This window comes from Equus caballus, chromosome 1, assembly GCF_041296265.1.
Source record: "Equus caballus isolate H_3958 breed thoroughbred chromosome 1, TB-T2T, whole genome shotgun sequence".
Classification (NCBI taxonomy): domain Eukaryota; kingdom Metazoa; phylum Chordata; class Mammalia; order Perissodactyla; family Equidae; genus Equus; species Equus caballus.
Window position 1 is genome coordinate 17472492 of NC_091684.1, and position 15151 is coordinate 17487642.

Sequence of the window (15151 nt, forward strand, 5' to 3'; positions counted from 1 at the left end):
CAAATAAACAAGCTATCAAGCCATGAAAGGACATGGAGGAAACAAATACATATTACTAAGTGAAGAAGTCAATCTGAAAAGGTTACATACTGTATGATCCCAACTATATGACACTCTGGAAAAGGCAAAACTACGGAATCAGTAAAAAGATTAGTGATTGACAGGAGTTAAGGAGTAAGGGAGGGAAAAATAGGCAGAACACAAAGGATTTCTAGGGCAATGAAAGTACTTTGTATCCATGATGATAGATGTAGGCCATTATACACCTGTCTAACCCCACAGAATGGACCACACCAAGAGGAAACTCTAACGTAAACTATGGACTTTGGGCAATAATGATGTACCAGAGTAGGTTCATAAATTATAACAAATGCACCACTCAGTGAGAGATGTTGATAGTGGGGGATGTGCGTGTGTGGGAGCAGAGGATATATGAGAAATCTCTGTACCTTCCTTTCAATGTTGCTGTGAACCTATGGCTCTAAAAATTAAAGTTCAATTAATTAAAAAAAAAAGATTACCTTCCCTAACTGCTAAGAAAAAAAATGCTTAAGTTGAGTATGTACATAATCTGTAAAATACTGAAAGAAATGTAGATTTGTGAGATGTATACTATATTCTCACGTTTTTTATTATTCCATTTTCACTATATTAATTTAATTGCATTTTTTTAACTTTTATATATTAAGAACTAAATCTTCTATTATTGCTTTAAATAATCCCCTTGGAATTCATTTTCACAGAGTATCTAACTACTTAAAATATATCAATTATTAATAATTCCAGTTATTAACAAAGCTTTCTTAAAAATCGTTAGGCAAAGTTTATATTAAAATATACTTTCCTTCAACTTGTGAATTTTAAGCAAATAAAAATAAAAAACCATAACAAAGGATAAATATCTGAATCTTAGAAAACAAAAAGATGGAAAGTACAAGTGAATTTAAGAGATACATCTAGAAATCCAAACAACTATTTTAAGATTTCCAAAAAGAGTAAATAGAAGAAAACAAATAATCTAAGACATGTAGGAACATTTTTAGCAGATAAAAAAAGAAACTACTCCTCAGATTGAAAAGATTCAGACTGAAAAATCCACATCAATTACTAGAAAACTGAATTGAAACAAACTGCAAAATTTTTAAATCCACAGATAGAAAAATTTTAAAAGCTCTCAAAGAAAGGGGAAAAGAAAGATGTCCCACAAAGGAATGAAAATTAAATTGGCATGAGAATTCTCATCCACAACACCGATTGCTACAAGTTCTGAGGAAAGAATTACTTAGAACGCCACATTCTAGCCATTTTATCATTCAAGTGAACATGAAAAATACACTTTAAGACAGGCAAAGACTGAAAAAGTTTACTAGCGACAAATTTATTTGCAAAGAAGTACTAAAGTCTATTCTCCAAAAGATGAATAAAAGAAGGAATGGAATACAAGAAAGATTTGTGAGCAGAGAAGACAACTTAGACATAACTCTAAATAATTTTTAAAGTTCTTACGAGTATAAGAGCTTGGAAATTTTCCAAGCTCCTTTTCCCCTACCTTTTGGCTTTTTTTATTGTGAAATATAACACACCTACAGAGAAGTACACAAAGAAAAATGTGAGATTAACAAATTATTGTAAATAAATACTCTGTTCCTGTACCCAGTCTAGAAGGGCAACATTGCCTCCCTTGTACCATTTTCCCAATCAGCGCCCCTAATCTTTTACCAGCAGTATCCACTGACGTTTATAATAACTTTTTGCCTTACTCTATAGTTTTATCACCTAATTATTCATTCTTAAACAATATAGTGTAGTTTTGTCTACTTTTGAACTTATCTGAAACGGAGTCAGAGTATGTAATCATTTGTGTCTGGCTTCTTTCACTGAACATTAACGTTTGTGGAGAGACAAACACGACTCTGCAGGCAGGAGAGGCTAAGTACTGTCTCAGTCCCCTACAAACCTCCAGCACCGGGATTGCTCTCCTCCAGGCAGCTGGCTCCCAGTTATAAGGTATTTTAGGTGCTAGTAAGACCATTTTATGTTGACAACAACCCAGTACCACACACTTGATCACGTACCTCCCCATTCCTTATCACAGTTCCTAAAAACGGATAGCAACAGGGAACTAAACCCATAATATATCCAGCAGTGCCATCTCAGGAACACCTCTCCACTTGATGCCAGAAGCCTGGGGGAACAACTGTACACAACAGCCTCAGCCTGGAAGTTCTGGCCTGCACTATGGCACTTACCGTCTTGTCTCAGCTCTTCATGCAACAGCGATGCCCAATATGGAGCAAATATGGATTTGGGTGGTGCCTAGAGATATGGGGGCATACCCCTTTGGAGTGATGGAAATCTGGAAAAACCAGTGAGTCTCCACCTGCATTTTCTTAAGCAGCTGGCTACCTCTAAATGAGAAAGTCACTCCTCCGAGAAAGAAGGGCTAATAACTGAGTGACGATGTGGTCTGAGGGCCACTGGATCCCAGAAGCAAGCCTTAAACAGTAGATTCATCACCAAAAGGGATCTCAGAATTATGAAGCTGCTGATTGCTAACTGTAACAGCCTACCTCTTAGAGGAAAAACAAGAGAGCTCAGAAGAAGGATGGAAAGAGGAGTGGATGGACAGACGATGCATGTTGCTGTTGGGATAGTTATCTGTATTTCATCACAGTCATGTTGCCAGTGGCTCCTCGTATGGAAGGAATGCAAGGAAGCCAATGAGCTAATAAGAATGTCCAGAAGGTACTTAAGAAAGTTACAAGAACAAGCTGCTTTATGACCCACACTCCTAGGAAACCTGCAAGTAGCTGCTTCCAGGAGGGAGAGGAACAGAGGGAAACCAGTGGACTAATACAAAACCTGGAATGGATCTACAAGGGTTGCAAAGATGGGTGGGATAAGAGAAGAGATAATAGTGTCTAATTTAGAGCAATTGTTAGGAGAAAGGAACTAGAATTGGGATGAGAAGATCCTCTGGGCAGGATTCCTTTGTAAAGACTGAAACTATTCCCTATCCCATTGAATACCGTTCAACTACGACACGTGCCCGAGATTCATCAATGGACCTCAAGTGGCTGATATTTTATTTCCTTTGACCACACTGTAGCTACAGTTCCTTTGGCCTGGCACATGTTAATTGGATTCACTCACTGGAAACCCTGGAAACCTTATTATAGGTAAAAGTATTAGGAGAGAAACAAAACAAGGATTCCTGGTCCTTCTGTCCTCGTGAGCTTTTTCAGGAACTGGGAAGTGGGGGAACTAAAAAGGAACAAGATGTACCTCTCACTTTATCTATGTTTATTTGGATTTAGCAAGTGAATGGATGTTTTGCTTTGTTCAAAGAAAGGATTTCTGAATGGAAATCAATGTGGACTCCAACTTTATCTAAGGTGATTCTGCAGCTAACTGTGGTTGTGGAATGGTGACTCCTGGGCCCCTGAAGAGCATATTATTCCCCTAAAAAGGACAGAAGGACTGAATCAATCACAGGAGGAAGAGACTCCAATTAGTGGGACATGAATGAATGCATTCAACATTCAGAGGCAGGTAGTGTGGCAGTGGAAGTAAATAATCCCTTCTACCTTATTACAAATCTGAACAGACCAATTAATTCATATCCCTGATGGAAAGGCACCTTTTTGATGAGCCTCAGCATCAGAGGGTGGACTGCGGAAAAATAAACCACGTTTTCTGCTAACAAGGAGCTAGGTGAGACCAGTAGCTTCTACATTCTCCCAAGAAAAAGGAGCTGCACGTGGTCTCAAATTCCTACAAGGACACCACGTGCTATCAGTAGTAGTATGCAACTCCCCTGGCAGTGGCATCCTGAAGCAATTTGTCTTTGCAAGAAAGGCCACTCTCATAACCACACAGCACCCTGTATCACAGACTCCGTCAGGGGCATCCTTATCATACAGTCCTTATAAAACATGAAACCAGCAAGGGGCAGGATCTTCTCCTGAAGCACAACCCACTGCAAGTCCAGAACTGCCCTGCTGATAGGACTCTGCATGTGATGCTGAGATTGTGTTTCCTGTATTTGTAGCAGAAATACCACCACTGAAACATATCCTTGCGAAAAAATGCTTAACTTCAATCTAACTATGAGGAAATAATCACACAAATCCAAATTGGGGAACCTTCAAAACAAGTGGTGTATATTCTTTAAAATTATAGTCATGTAAGATAAAGAAGACATGAGAACTGTGCTAGATTAAAGGACACTAAAGAAGCACAAGAGAGCAATCTGTGATCCTTGAAGTGAGCACTTTCAAGAAGTGTTATGCTGTTTGCAACATACACTCAGAGTTGGGGCGAGCACAGATGTGGCAAAATGTTAATATGTAGGGTATGATACTTAGAATTCAAAATGAGGGTACAAGATAAATCAAGGGCTTATAGCATTAATAAGTTTTAAAACTAGCTACGACAATATTTTTTCTCATTTCTTAAAAACTTCCTCAAATGTTTAATTCCTCTTTCCATCACAGAAAAGAGATTTGTGTTGCCGTTAAATGAAAAGTCACTCTAGATAAACACTTACGAGAGCAGGTGGCAGTTTGCCACTCCAGACACTGTCCATACGGAAAAGAGATGATATAAGCATTAGAGTCAACACAGCGTTTCGTGCTGCTGCACCACATACACTCCATGCCGTTGCTTGTACAGTTGGAACACGACGTCCTTAGAGAACACGGCTTTTTGCATGGCCTTGCATTTTGATTTGGACTAACTAGAATAAATCAACAAATATAATTATTTTATTTGTTAACTGTACTTTAACAGAAGTATATGAGTTTCATTTGTTTTGCTGTTGAGGGAATGTTTCAATTAAGCCAAGGGTGGGATAAAAATTATAGCAAAATTAAATAAGGTAAATGAAAATGAAGATAACGTCAATATTTTTTAAATTTATTATCAAATTTGAAAATTATAATTCCTTGGGAATTTTAAATCCCTTATAAAGTACATAAAGTTGTATCATTTAAAAATTATAAACAGAAATGAAATACATAACCTAATTTTTCTATCTACTTACTGGCTTGATACTAGATACACTATCATTATTTACTTTCCTAACTACAATCTTTTCCATAAACATCCCACACCTTATCAAAGCAAATGTCCTGTCAGTGAACATGTCTCTGATATAAACAATAAAAAGAAAAAATTTACTATAAGATATTTACATAAAACATAATATTTATCGCACCTTTTAAGGGTGACTATCATTTTTAAAAAATGCTGGCAAGCATTTGGAGAAATTGAAACCCTTGTAAGTTATAAAATGGTGCAGCTTCTATGGCAAAAGTACGGCAATTTCTCAAAAAATTAAACATAGAATTACCATATGATATAGCAATTCCACTTCTGACTATATACCCAAAATGCATAAAAGCAGAAACTGCAAAAGATATTTGTACAGTATCATAGTGAGATGGTGCAAGTTACTTCAGTCCCATGGACTATTCTGGAGGGAGCGATGGAAAGAGGGGTTGAAATATAATATTTTTTAAAAATATAAGTTTACTGGACTACTTACCTACAGGTTTTTCACAGACAAGGCCATCAGCCATGGATGTACAAGGATTAGCTTTTAAGCCTGCCACTGCAGCCCTTTCTAGATACGCACAGAACCCAGAGTCGTTTGGTTCACCCGGAAGCCACTGTAGTGTTGTGTTTGTAAAAGGAGACATGTCTTCCCATCCCCAGTAGGAGATGTTGATCTTGCGCAAGCCTACCCAAGGTGATACTTTCTGTAAACAGTGGAAAAGGAGCATTAAAAAAGTTAGATGTAAAAATACCGTCATATCCCTTAGCAAATAGTTCATATCATTAAAAATTACATTTGAAAATATATAGAACTGCCTTTGTAAATGATGTCTAGTACCAAAGATAATTAACAATTCCAGCACATTTTAGAGAATGATGTAGAATAGAGCACTATTTTTTAAACATAGATTTTGTGTTTAGCTACATGATTGGAGTCAGTATTGAGCCCTGCGAACCTCAGTTTCCTCTTCTATAAAATGGAGACATAAATGTCTCATATAAATACCTACCTTATGATGTAAGACCCTTAAACACTTAACATACTGCTGCTGCTGCTGTTACTGCTACTACTGCTCCCAGTGTGATCAGTTATGGGGGTAAGAACCTACAGCTAAATTCCTGCACATGCACTGTGAGAAAACAGAAAATGAAATCAACTAGCAGTATATAGAGGCTGAGTGAAGACTTTGTAACAGGTTTACAAAAGGACTAAGAAGAATAACCGCCTCTCTCCTAGTTCAGACTTCTACTAGCATATTAGGACTTCCATGCAATTTTAGACAAAATTATGTCATCTACTTTCATTATTAAAGAGACCAAAAAAGCTGATAAAATCTCTGACTCTTGTGCCTAAAATTTAACCAGCAGAGGTTGATGAATGCCACAAAACTGAATATTCTTAGTGCACGAATATTTCCAAAATAACTTGAAAATAAAATATATTTTATACTTATATACCTTATTTTAATGATTACTCAATTTTAAAATGTTATTCTTATGATACTCAAAAAATAAGAGAGATACTCTTAGTCCAAGTTACTCTCTCTACAAAATTCTATTAGATTATGAACACCTCTACCTTTTTCTTTTCTTGTTTCTGCTTTAGAGTTATGCAAATTTTTTTCAGATTTTATTCTCTGATTTTTTTCTAGCTTTCTTGAGGTACAATTGACAAAAATTGTGTATATTCAAGGTGAACAATGCAATGTTTTGGTATACCTATACATCGTGAAATGATTACCACAATCAAGCTAACTAATATACCCATCACCTCATATAGTTACCTTTTTTTGTGGTGAGAACATTTAAGATCTAGTCTCAATAAATTTCAAGTATATAATAGAATATTATTAACAACAGTAACCATGCTGTACATTAGATCTCCAGAACTTATTTATCCTGCATAACTGAAACTTTGTACCTTTGACCTGCATCTCCACATTTCCATCACTCACCCCCCAGGCCCTGGCAACCGCCATTATACTATCTACTTTTATGAGTTCGACTTTTTTAGATTCCACATACAAGTGAGATGATACAGTATTTGTCTTTCTGTGTCTGGCTTATTTCACTTAGCATGTCCTCCCGGTTCACCCATGTTACAAATGGCAGGATTTCCTGACTTTTTCAGGTGGAGTAATATTCCATTATACATCACTTTTCATTTTCTCTTTCCATTCATCCATTGATGGACAATTAGGTTGTTTCCATACCTTGGCTATTATGAGTAATTCTGCAATGTGCATAAGAACACAGATATTTCTTTGAGAAACTGTTTACATTTCCTTAGGATATACGGCCAGGTATGGGATTGCTGAATCATATGGTAGTTCTAGTTTTAATTTTTTGAGGAACTTCCATACTGTTTTCCAAATTGATTATACCAATTTACATTCCCATCAACAGTATACAAGGGTTCCTTTTTCTCCACATCTTTAACAACACTCATCTCTTGTCTTTTTGATAATAGCCATTCTGACAAGTGTCAGGTATATCAATTTGGTTTTGATTTGTATTTCCCTGACATTTAGTGATATTGAGTTTTTTATCATATACCTTTTGGCCGTTTGTATGTCTTCGTTGGAAAAACGTCTATTCATGTCCTTTGCCCATTTTTTAACTGGGTTATTTTTTCTATTGAGTTGTTTGAGTTTCTTATATATTCTGGACATTAATTCCATATTAGAAGTATGGTTTACAAACATTTTCTCCCTCTTCATAGGTTGTCTCTTTACTCTGCTGATTGTTTCCTTTGCCGTGTAGAAGCTTATTAGTTTGATGCAATCCTATTTGTCTATCTTTGTTCTTGTTACCTGTGCTTTTGGGGTCATATTCAAAACAGCATTGTCCTGACCAATGTCAAAAAGCTTTTTCCCCATGTCTTCTTCTAGTAGTTTTAGAGTTTCGGGTCTTATGTTTAAGTCTTTAATCCATTTGAGATTTTCGCCTACGGTGTGAGATAAGGGTCCATTTTCACTCTTCTGCATGAGGATATCCAGTTTTCCCAGCATCATTTACTGAAGAGACTGTCCTTTCCCCATTGTATGTTCTTGGCACATCTGTTGATGATTAATTGATCACAGATGCATGGATTTATTTCTGGGCTCTGTTATAATGTGTCTTGGTGAAGATCTCTGTAAGTTTAATCAGTTGAGATTCCATGAGTTTCATGAGTCTGGATGTTCATTTCCCTCTTCAGATTTGGGGAGTTTCTTATCATTATTTCTTTAAATAAGCTTTCTGCCCCCTTCTCCTTCTCTGCTGTTCTGGGACTCTTATAATGTGTATACGGATTCACTTGATGGTCTATTCTAAGTCCCATAGGCTTTCTTCACTCTTTTTCATTCTTTTTTTTTTCCCCTCTCTCTGGGTAATTTCAAATGACTTGCCTTTGAGCTTGCTAATTCTTTTTTCTGCTTGATAGAGTCTGCTGTTGAAGCTCTGTATGAAATTTTTCAGTTAAGTCATTGTGTTCTTCAGCTCCATAATTTCTGTTTCTTTTTTATGGTTTCTATCATTTTGTTGAACTTCTCATTTTGTTCATGTATTGTTTTCCTAATATCATTCACCCATCTATCTGTGTTCCTTGTAACTCTAAGCCTCTTTTAGATGGTTATTTTGAATTCTTTGTCAGGCAGTTTGTAGATCTCTGTTTCCTTAAGGTTGGTTACTGGTGCTTTGTTTTGTTCCTTTGGTAGTATAATGTTTCCCCAATGTTTTGTGATCCCTATGGCTTCACATAGGTGTCTGTGCATTTGAGGAAGTAATCACTTCTTCCAGTCTTTATAAACTGGCTTCAGTAAGAAAAGCTCTTCACCAGTCAGCCCATCCAGAGATTCTGGTGGACTGTCTGCTAGAGTCCAAGGACAGGCTTACTGCTGGAGTGCTTGGGTGGGCTGGCCTGGTGGCTAGGTCAGTGGATGAACAAGCCTAGATCCTGGGCCCACAGAGGCAAGCCTGCAGCCTAGGTGCACTGGAGTGGGTCTGGAGCTTTGGTCCTCATGAGCAGGCCAGGTGCCAGGGTCCATGGGGGTGGACCTGGAATCTAAGTCTGTAGGTATAGGCCTGGATCCTGGGTCCATGGGGCTGGCCTGGCACAAAGAGTCACTGGGGTAGGCCTGGTTACTGAGTCTATGATGGCAGATCTGCAGCCTGGGTCCACAGAGGCCTGTATGGAGCCTGGATCTGTGGGGGCCAGTCTGAAGGAAACATGGGAGGGCTAGCCTGACACTGGATGGGTCTTAGGCCTAAGTCCATGGGGGTCAGCCTGGTGCTTTGGGAGAGCCTGGCACCTGGGCTCATGGGTATGGGCCTGGTCCTGAGTCTGCAGGGGTTAGCCTGATGCCAGGCTTCAGTGGGGCAGGCCTGGTGCCTAGATCCATGAGGATAAGCCTGATCCTCAGCTGGCAGAGGATGGCCTGGAGGCTGAGTCCCTGGGGGTGGGCCTAGTACCTGGGACTATAGGGGTGGTCCTGAAGGTTGGGTCCTCAGGGCAGGGCCTAAAGCCTGAGTCTGTACAATGGGCCTTATCCTGGGTCTGCAGGGATCAGCCCAGTGCTGTGGTCTATTGGGGAAAGCCTGGACCCTAGGTCTGCTGGAGCCTATGGCCACAGGCAGGCTGGCCTGGAGGCTGGGTCCACAAGTGCCAGCCTGGAGCCTGAGGCCATGAAGCCAGTCTGGCATTGAAGTGTGCCTGGTGTCTGGGTCTGCAAGAACCAGCCAGGCACCAGGGGTCATTAGAAGAGGCCTGGAGCTGGGGTCCTCAGCAAAGTTGGGTGCTCACTTCACTCTTCTTCCTCTTTGCAGAGGGTCTCTCTCACCACGCTTCACTGCCCTGCACAGGCTTGGGGGCGGGATGATACAGGTAATGTGAAATTGTCTTTCTATCCTCTTCAATGAGCCTTTTCTTATTTCTGTGCTCCCAGATGCTGTAATCTCTTACCTGGATTCCTTAGCTCCTGTGAAGGTACTTCGGTATATGGATGGTTGTTCAAATCAGTGTTTCTATGAAGGGACAAGCACTGGAAACTTCCATTCTGTCATCTTGCTGACATTATTCCTAAACACTTCTACCTTAATATACATGATAATATATTTATTTTCTAAGTTACTAAGTTAATGCTATTTTATTATAATGTGAGGAGGTTTCAAGACTCCACATCATCCTTTTTACATTGTGGACTGTCAGCATAGAGAAAAATATGTCTCTCCATCTGATTCTGAATCTTTAAAAATAACATATATATATTTTTTTTTTCAGCATTTATTCTAAATATTTGTACAAATGGTCCTGGAGAGCTTATAACTATAAAGCTATAAATGTGTAAAGTATAGAAATATAACAAATTTTACATAATAAACACTCAAATATTTCTTAGATAAAATTAAAATATCTGACGATGCTCACTATGATCACCTAGTAGAGTACTGTATACATAGTAGGTAAGTTTTGCTGAACAAAGTTCATGAGAACAGAGATGATTATTTTCCATTATCCAACTCCTGAGATAGAAATAGTATTTAATAAACAATGTTTCTAATTATAAAAATACACATGCTGCTTCACCTTGTGATCATCATATATTTCGTACATTATTCTGAAAGATATTTTGATAACAGAAAAGCTATAACATTTTTACAGTTCTTGATAATGACAGCAGGAGTCAATCCAACATAGATATTTCAGATTAATGAGTGTGCTTCACATTACAACAACTCTGCCTATATTTCCAAACACTATCTATAGTAAAGACAAGTCATTTAAAATGAAATATTACTTCCTAGTTCATCATGATAAGAATCTTAGAGGAAGAGTAGAGGAACAGAAAAATGAAGCAGTTGATAAAACATTTAAAGTAACAATTACCCAGTAAATGAACTGGACAGGCAGCTGAAAATGAAAGACAAATGATCGTATTATGAAAATTTACCACATCACACCATAAATCATTGAAAGATTTCCTTAGCCATTTCCAATAAGCAAATGATTATTTGACCCAGGATATCTCTTTAAAGGGCACGAATTTGTTGCTCTTTATTTGCTGAGGAAGAGTTATCTTAAATTTATACAGCTGCAATGACTTAGGATATAATTCATTTTCTATAAAGATAGGCTTAATGGAATGTCGCCTTGCAGAAGTTTCCACCTTTGAAATTTTGATAAAGCTCAGCTTCTAATGAAACAAAACATTCTTAATTTACGTGGCACGCTAGTCCACAAACTACCAAATCGAAGTTCATCACACATCCAAAATAATTGTTACTCCAATCTTTATGATTTATAATAATAAAGAAGAAAAAAAGAGCAAGTAACACAAGAAAATCTTGAAATATGCAACTTCTAAAATAACACATTTCAAGGTTATAGTCTAAGAGCTAAAAATAATATATTTTTAAAAAGGAAAAAAGCAATGGAGCTCTAACGCCAAATACTAGTACTTTCAAAAATTCAAAGAATGTGGACCTACCAAAAATAAGCTCTTTATATGTGATACATATTCAGTAAAATTTATTTTCAAATGTTCTTTGGTAACTGTCCCTCAAGTTTGTAATCTAAAAAATGGAGTTCCTGGTAGCAGAAGAATATAAACAGATCTTAAGTTACATTGTACGCTCCACATGATTAAAAATAAAACTTTACAAATAGACCTTCTCACATTTTTCTAAAATATTGAAAAAATCAAGAGATCTCTACGTGACACCACATACATCTTATCCTCCAGTCACAAAGCTGGTAGCTCTCAAACAAGACAAATTAAGAGAAAAAACATAGGTGCTCCCATGGCCTCCTTACAAGTATCTTTTTGTACTGGCCAACTCAAAGTCCTGCAAAAGGGAGCTGGGTATTTCTCTAGCAAACTCCTTAAGTCATCATTACTGGTTAGATATCTACTACTGGTTAGATATCGCCTTGCATGCATCTATTATTGTAGTTATCATACTTCAGTATAATTGTGTTTGTCTTGCTCTCTTTGAGAACAGTGCTTGTCTTCTGATCTCTACTCTCAGCAAGCAGTAGATTGCCAAGTACACCAAAGGTGCTCAATAAGAGTGTACTAAATGAAGGAATACCAGCCCATCTTTCACAGAAAAACAGCTACAGATCACACAAAAATGGTTTTACAGCTCAATTTTTCATAATAATTTAATTACCATAGTTTTTGTTTACCCTATCTATTAATATCAGGCATATAAATCTGTTTGACAGCCAGCAAGTATCATATTGGGATATCCACTTGAAAATTTTGAATATTTATAAAAACCAGGGATATAATTAATTTATCCATTTTATTAATGAGGAGGGAGGGCTTTGCCTCCACAGTTAGAAAGCGGCACTAGAAGTTAAATTATCTGTTATTGATACTCCTGAGAAATATACATGCTAACACTACCATAAATATTAGGTAGGCAGTAATAGTGAACTGAATGTCTCGACAAAAATTTCAAAAAAGAATGTGCTTAAAGTCCCTCTAATTTTTTAACATTTATATATTTTATGTCACTTTTTAAAAATCAGATGCACAGTCCCCCATTATTAGCAAAAAACAAAATCAGTAACATATGTTCATATTCTTTATCGCAAATCAGGAATCATCTTAAGAGATAAAAGGTCCTAGTACAACTTTCAGGGGTGGGGGGAGAAAGGCTTGTTATTCACCACAGAAAAATTAAAACACCAGTCTGGGGCAAATATTTTTCCAAAATCAATAATGATATTAACTATGCATCAAATAAATTCATTTGGTTACCTAAGAATTCATCCTCTAAATAATGACTCCTGGAAATAGTAGTAACAGCAATAGTAGAAACAGAGATACAAAAACAACCACCCTTCAAACCCAAACAATTATAATGATAATTACAGTAAACACTCAAAAATAAAATTTATCTATATTCTTTACAAGCAATATCCCATTTATGGTTCACAATAAACATGCAACATAGCTATGATTATTATCCTGATTACAGATGAGGAATGGAGAGCTGGGGAGGTTAACTTGCTATTAAGTTGTAGAGATGAGCAGTATCTCCAGATTTGCTGTCCATCATTTTGATACACTGTCCTCAAAGCTTCTTAAAAATCAGCTACATCAAGAAAACACTACTTAAGTGTTTCTACAGCAAGAATTGGTGATATTAGCTCTAAAAAGTTTTCAAGTCAAAATCACCTCCACCACACTATATAAAGTGGAGTTTTGGAGTATCAACAGACTACCTGTCCAAATAAAAGCCAAAACTGACAAATAAAGTCATTGAGGTTTGGCTGATATAGTTTTCAAGGTAATAGCTGAATTGTAGACACATCTCCATTATTTGCATGGAAATTGTGCCACTTTGTGCATTATTTACCAAAGGGTGTCTGTGCATATTTGTGTGTGTATATCTTAAACACTAGGTCAAATCTAGTACAAACCTCAGATTGACGGCATTTATCATTGTTTAGCCTTATCACTTACGTGATCTACATTGAGTTCTAATATTATTTTTGAAACAAAATACAAAAAAATATGCTATGATGCTATGGTAGTTTACATTATAGTATATTTCAAGTAAGTATATGAACTAAATAAGGTATTCAAAACCAGATTTAGTAAATTATTTCCAAATGTCTTGTACAATCTATTCTTCAGAGTTGACTACATTTTACCATCCCAGGAATAGAAAATAAATTCTGTAGATTTTTGAAGTCACAACTGTGAGTAATGCTGGGCAATATAAAAAATATGGTGTTGAATTTTTTAAATAAACTATGTTCAGGTGAACTATTTTTAAAAAAGGAAAAGAAATATTGTAAATTCCTTTAGAAATTTATTAGAAAATATTTTGATACAATTTTCAAAGAGATATTCAATTTCCTATGGAAATATTTTCCATAAAACAACTCTCTAGAAAATTGAAACTGTTTCCAACTGCTATATCTTCCAACATCTTCCACATACTTTAGAAATAGGTTTTAGTCCTGCTAACCTTTATTATATTATTTCAAGGAAATCTATACCTAGAAAAATAGCATAATTCAAAAACCCCACTCACATTACACACACACACATACACACACATGCAAATACAGCCAACGTGTTGGTCTTCTTTTTTAATTATAAGGGATGTCTTAAGTTACAAAGTAATTACATTTCAAACAAATTCTTAAATTATATGCACATGCATTTAAGTGTTTTTACTTATATGAAATGACTTCTTGGTAAGAAAATGCAGTGGCTTATTGTGCAAAACATAAAATGAGCAATTTAAAAAACCTTATTGCCAAAAACACATACAGAATGAGTCCTCTGACAGTTCACTTTTGATGTCAGTTCCACTTTTACTTTCAAGATTTAGTGAAAATAATGTATTAAAAAACAAAAAGAATGAATCATTGCCAAAAATTATAGGATTATCAACATATTTCCAAAATATAAACAAATAGAGTTGTTACCTGTTGCGTATACTTCTGTATTTCATCCAGAACAAATTCTACTTCTTTTGAGGTTGTTAATGAAGCAAGATTTCCACTAAGATTATAGCAATAAAGTTTTGCATTGTCATAGCTTTCTCTACTGGAATTGATTCTAAGACAAGCATCCCCAATATGATTCCATCCTTCTCCACAAAGATGAGCTAGTCAAAAAAAAATTATACCTTATTTTAGATTATCAAAAAGCGTGTGTATTTTTTAATTATTTCAGAATTCTGGATATAACTTCTACATCCGTTTAAACAATTTTTAACAATAAAACATTTAAATATATCAATATAATGTGCTACACAAAATTTGTCTAATAGTTTGGTGGAGAATGAGAACAGAAGAGCCTAATTTTTTCTTTAATTCTTAGACACAGGATAAGCTATGGCTCTATAACATAGGTTAAAATGTGTTGACTGTTTGATAGGTTTTTTGTATAAATCTAGTGTGTTGGCATATGGTATCAAAACAAGTAAAATTATTACTATATTTACATCCCTAGGTCCAATTTACATAATAAAAGATCACTTTAATAGAAAAATAACCAGCATATAACAAAAACAATTTCAAAGCTATTTCTACAAGTGTAGCTAATTATCCTCCAAATCTAATTTCCATAGCCCAGGTGTACTA

At 36.1% G+C, this 15151-nt stretch overlaps 1 protein-coding gene across 4 annotated transcripts in view; it reads right to left on the reverse strand.

Moving 5' to 3' along the window:
• The window catches only part of ATRNL1 (attractin like 1), a 740103-nt gene that overhangs the window by 559090 nt on the left and 165862 nt on the right, over positions 1-15151 (reverse strand). For all 4 annotated transcript variants that reach the window (XM_070260546.1, XM_005602549.4, XM_070260536.1 and 1 more), the window contains exons 15-17: positions 14492-14673; positions 5549-5762; positions 4550-4738 (exon numbers count right to left, since the gene is read on the reverse strand). In XM_070260546.1, coding sequence (XP_070116647.1) covers positions 4550-4738; positions 5549-5762; positions 14492-14673 — 585 coding nt within the window. The remainder of the gene's footprint in view (positions 1-4549; positions 4739-5548; positions 5763-14491; positions 14674-15151) is intronic.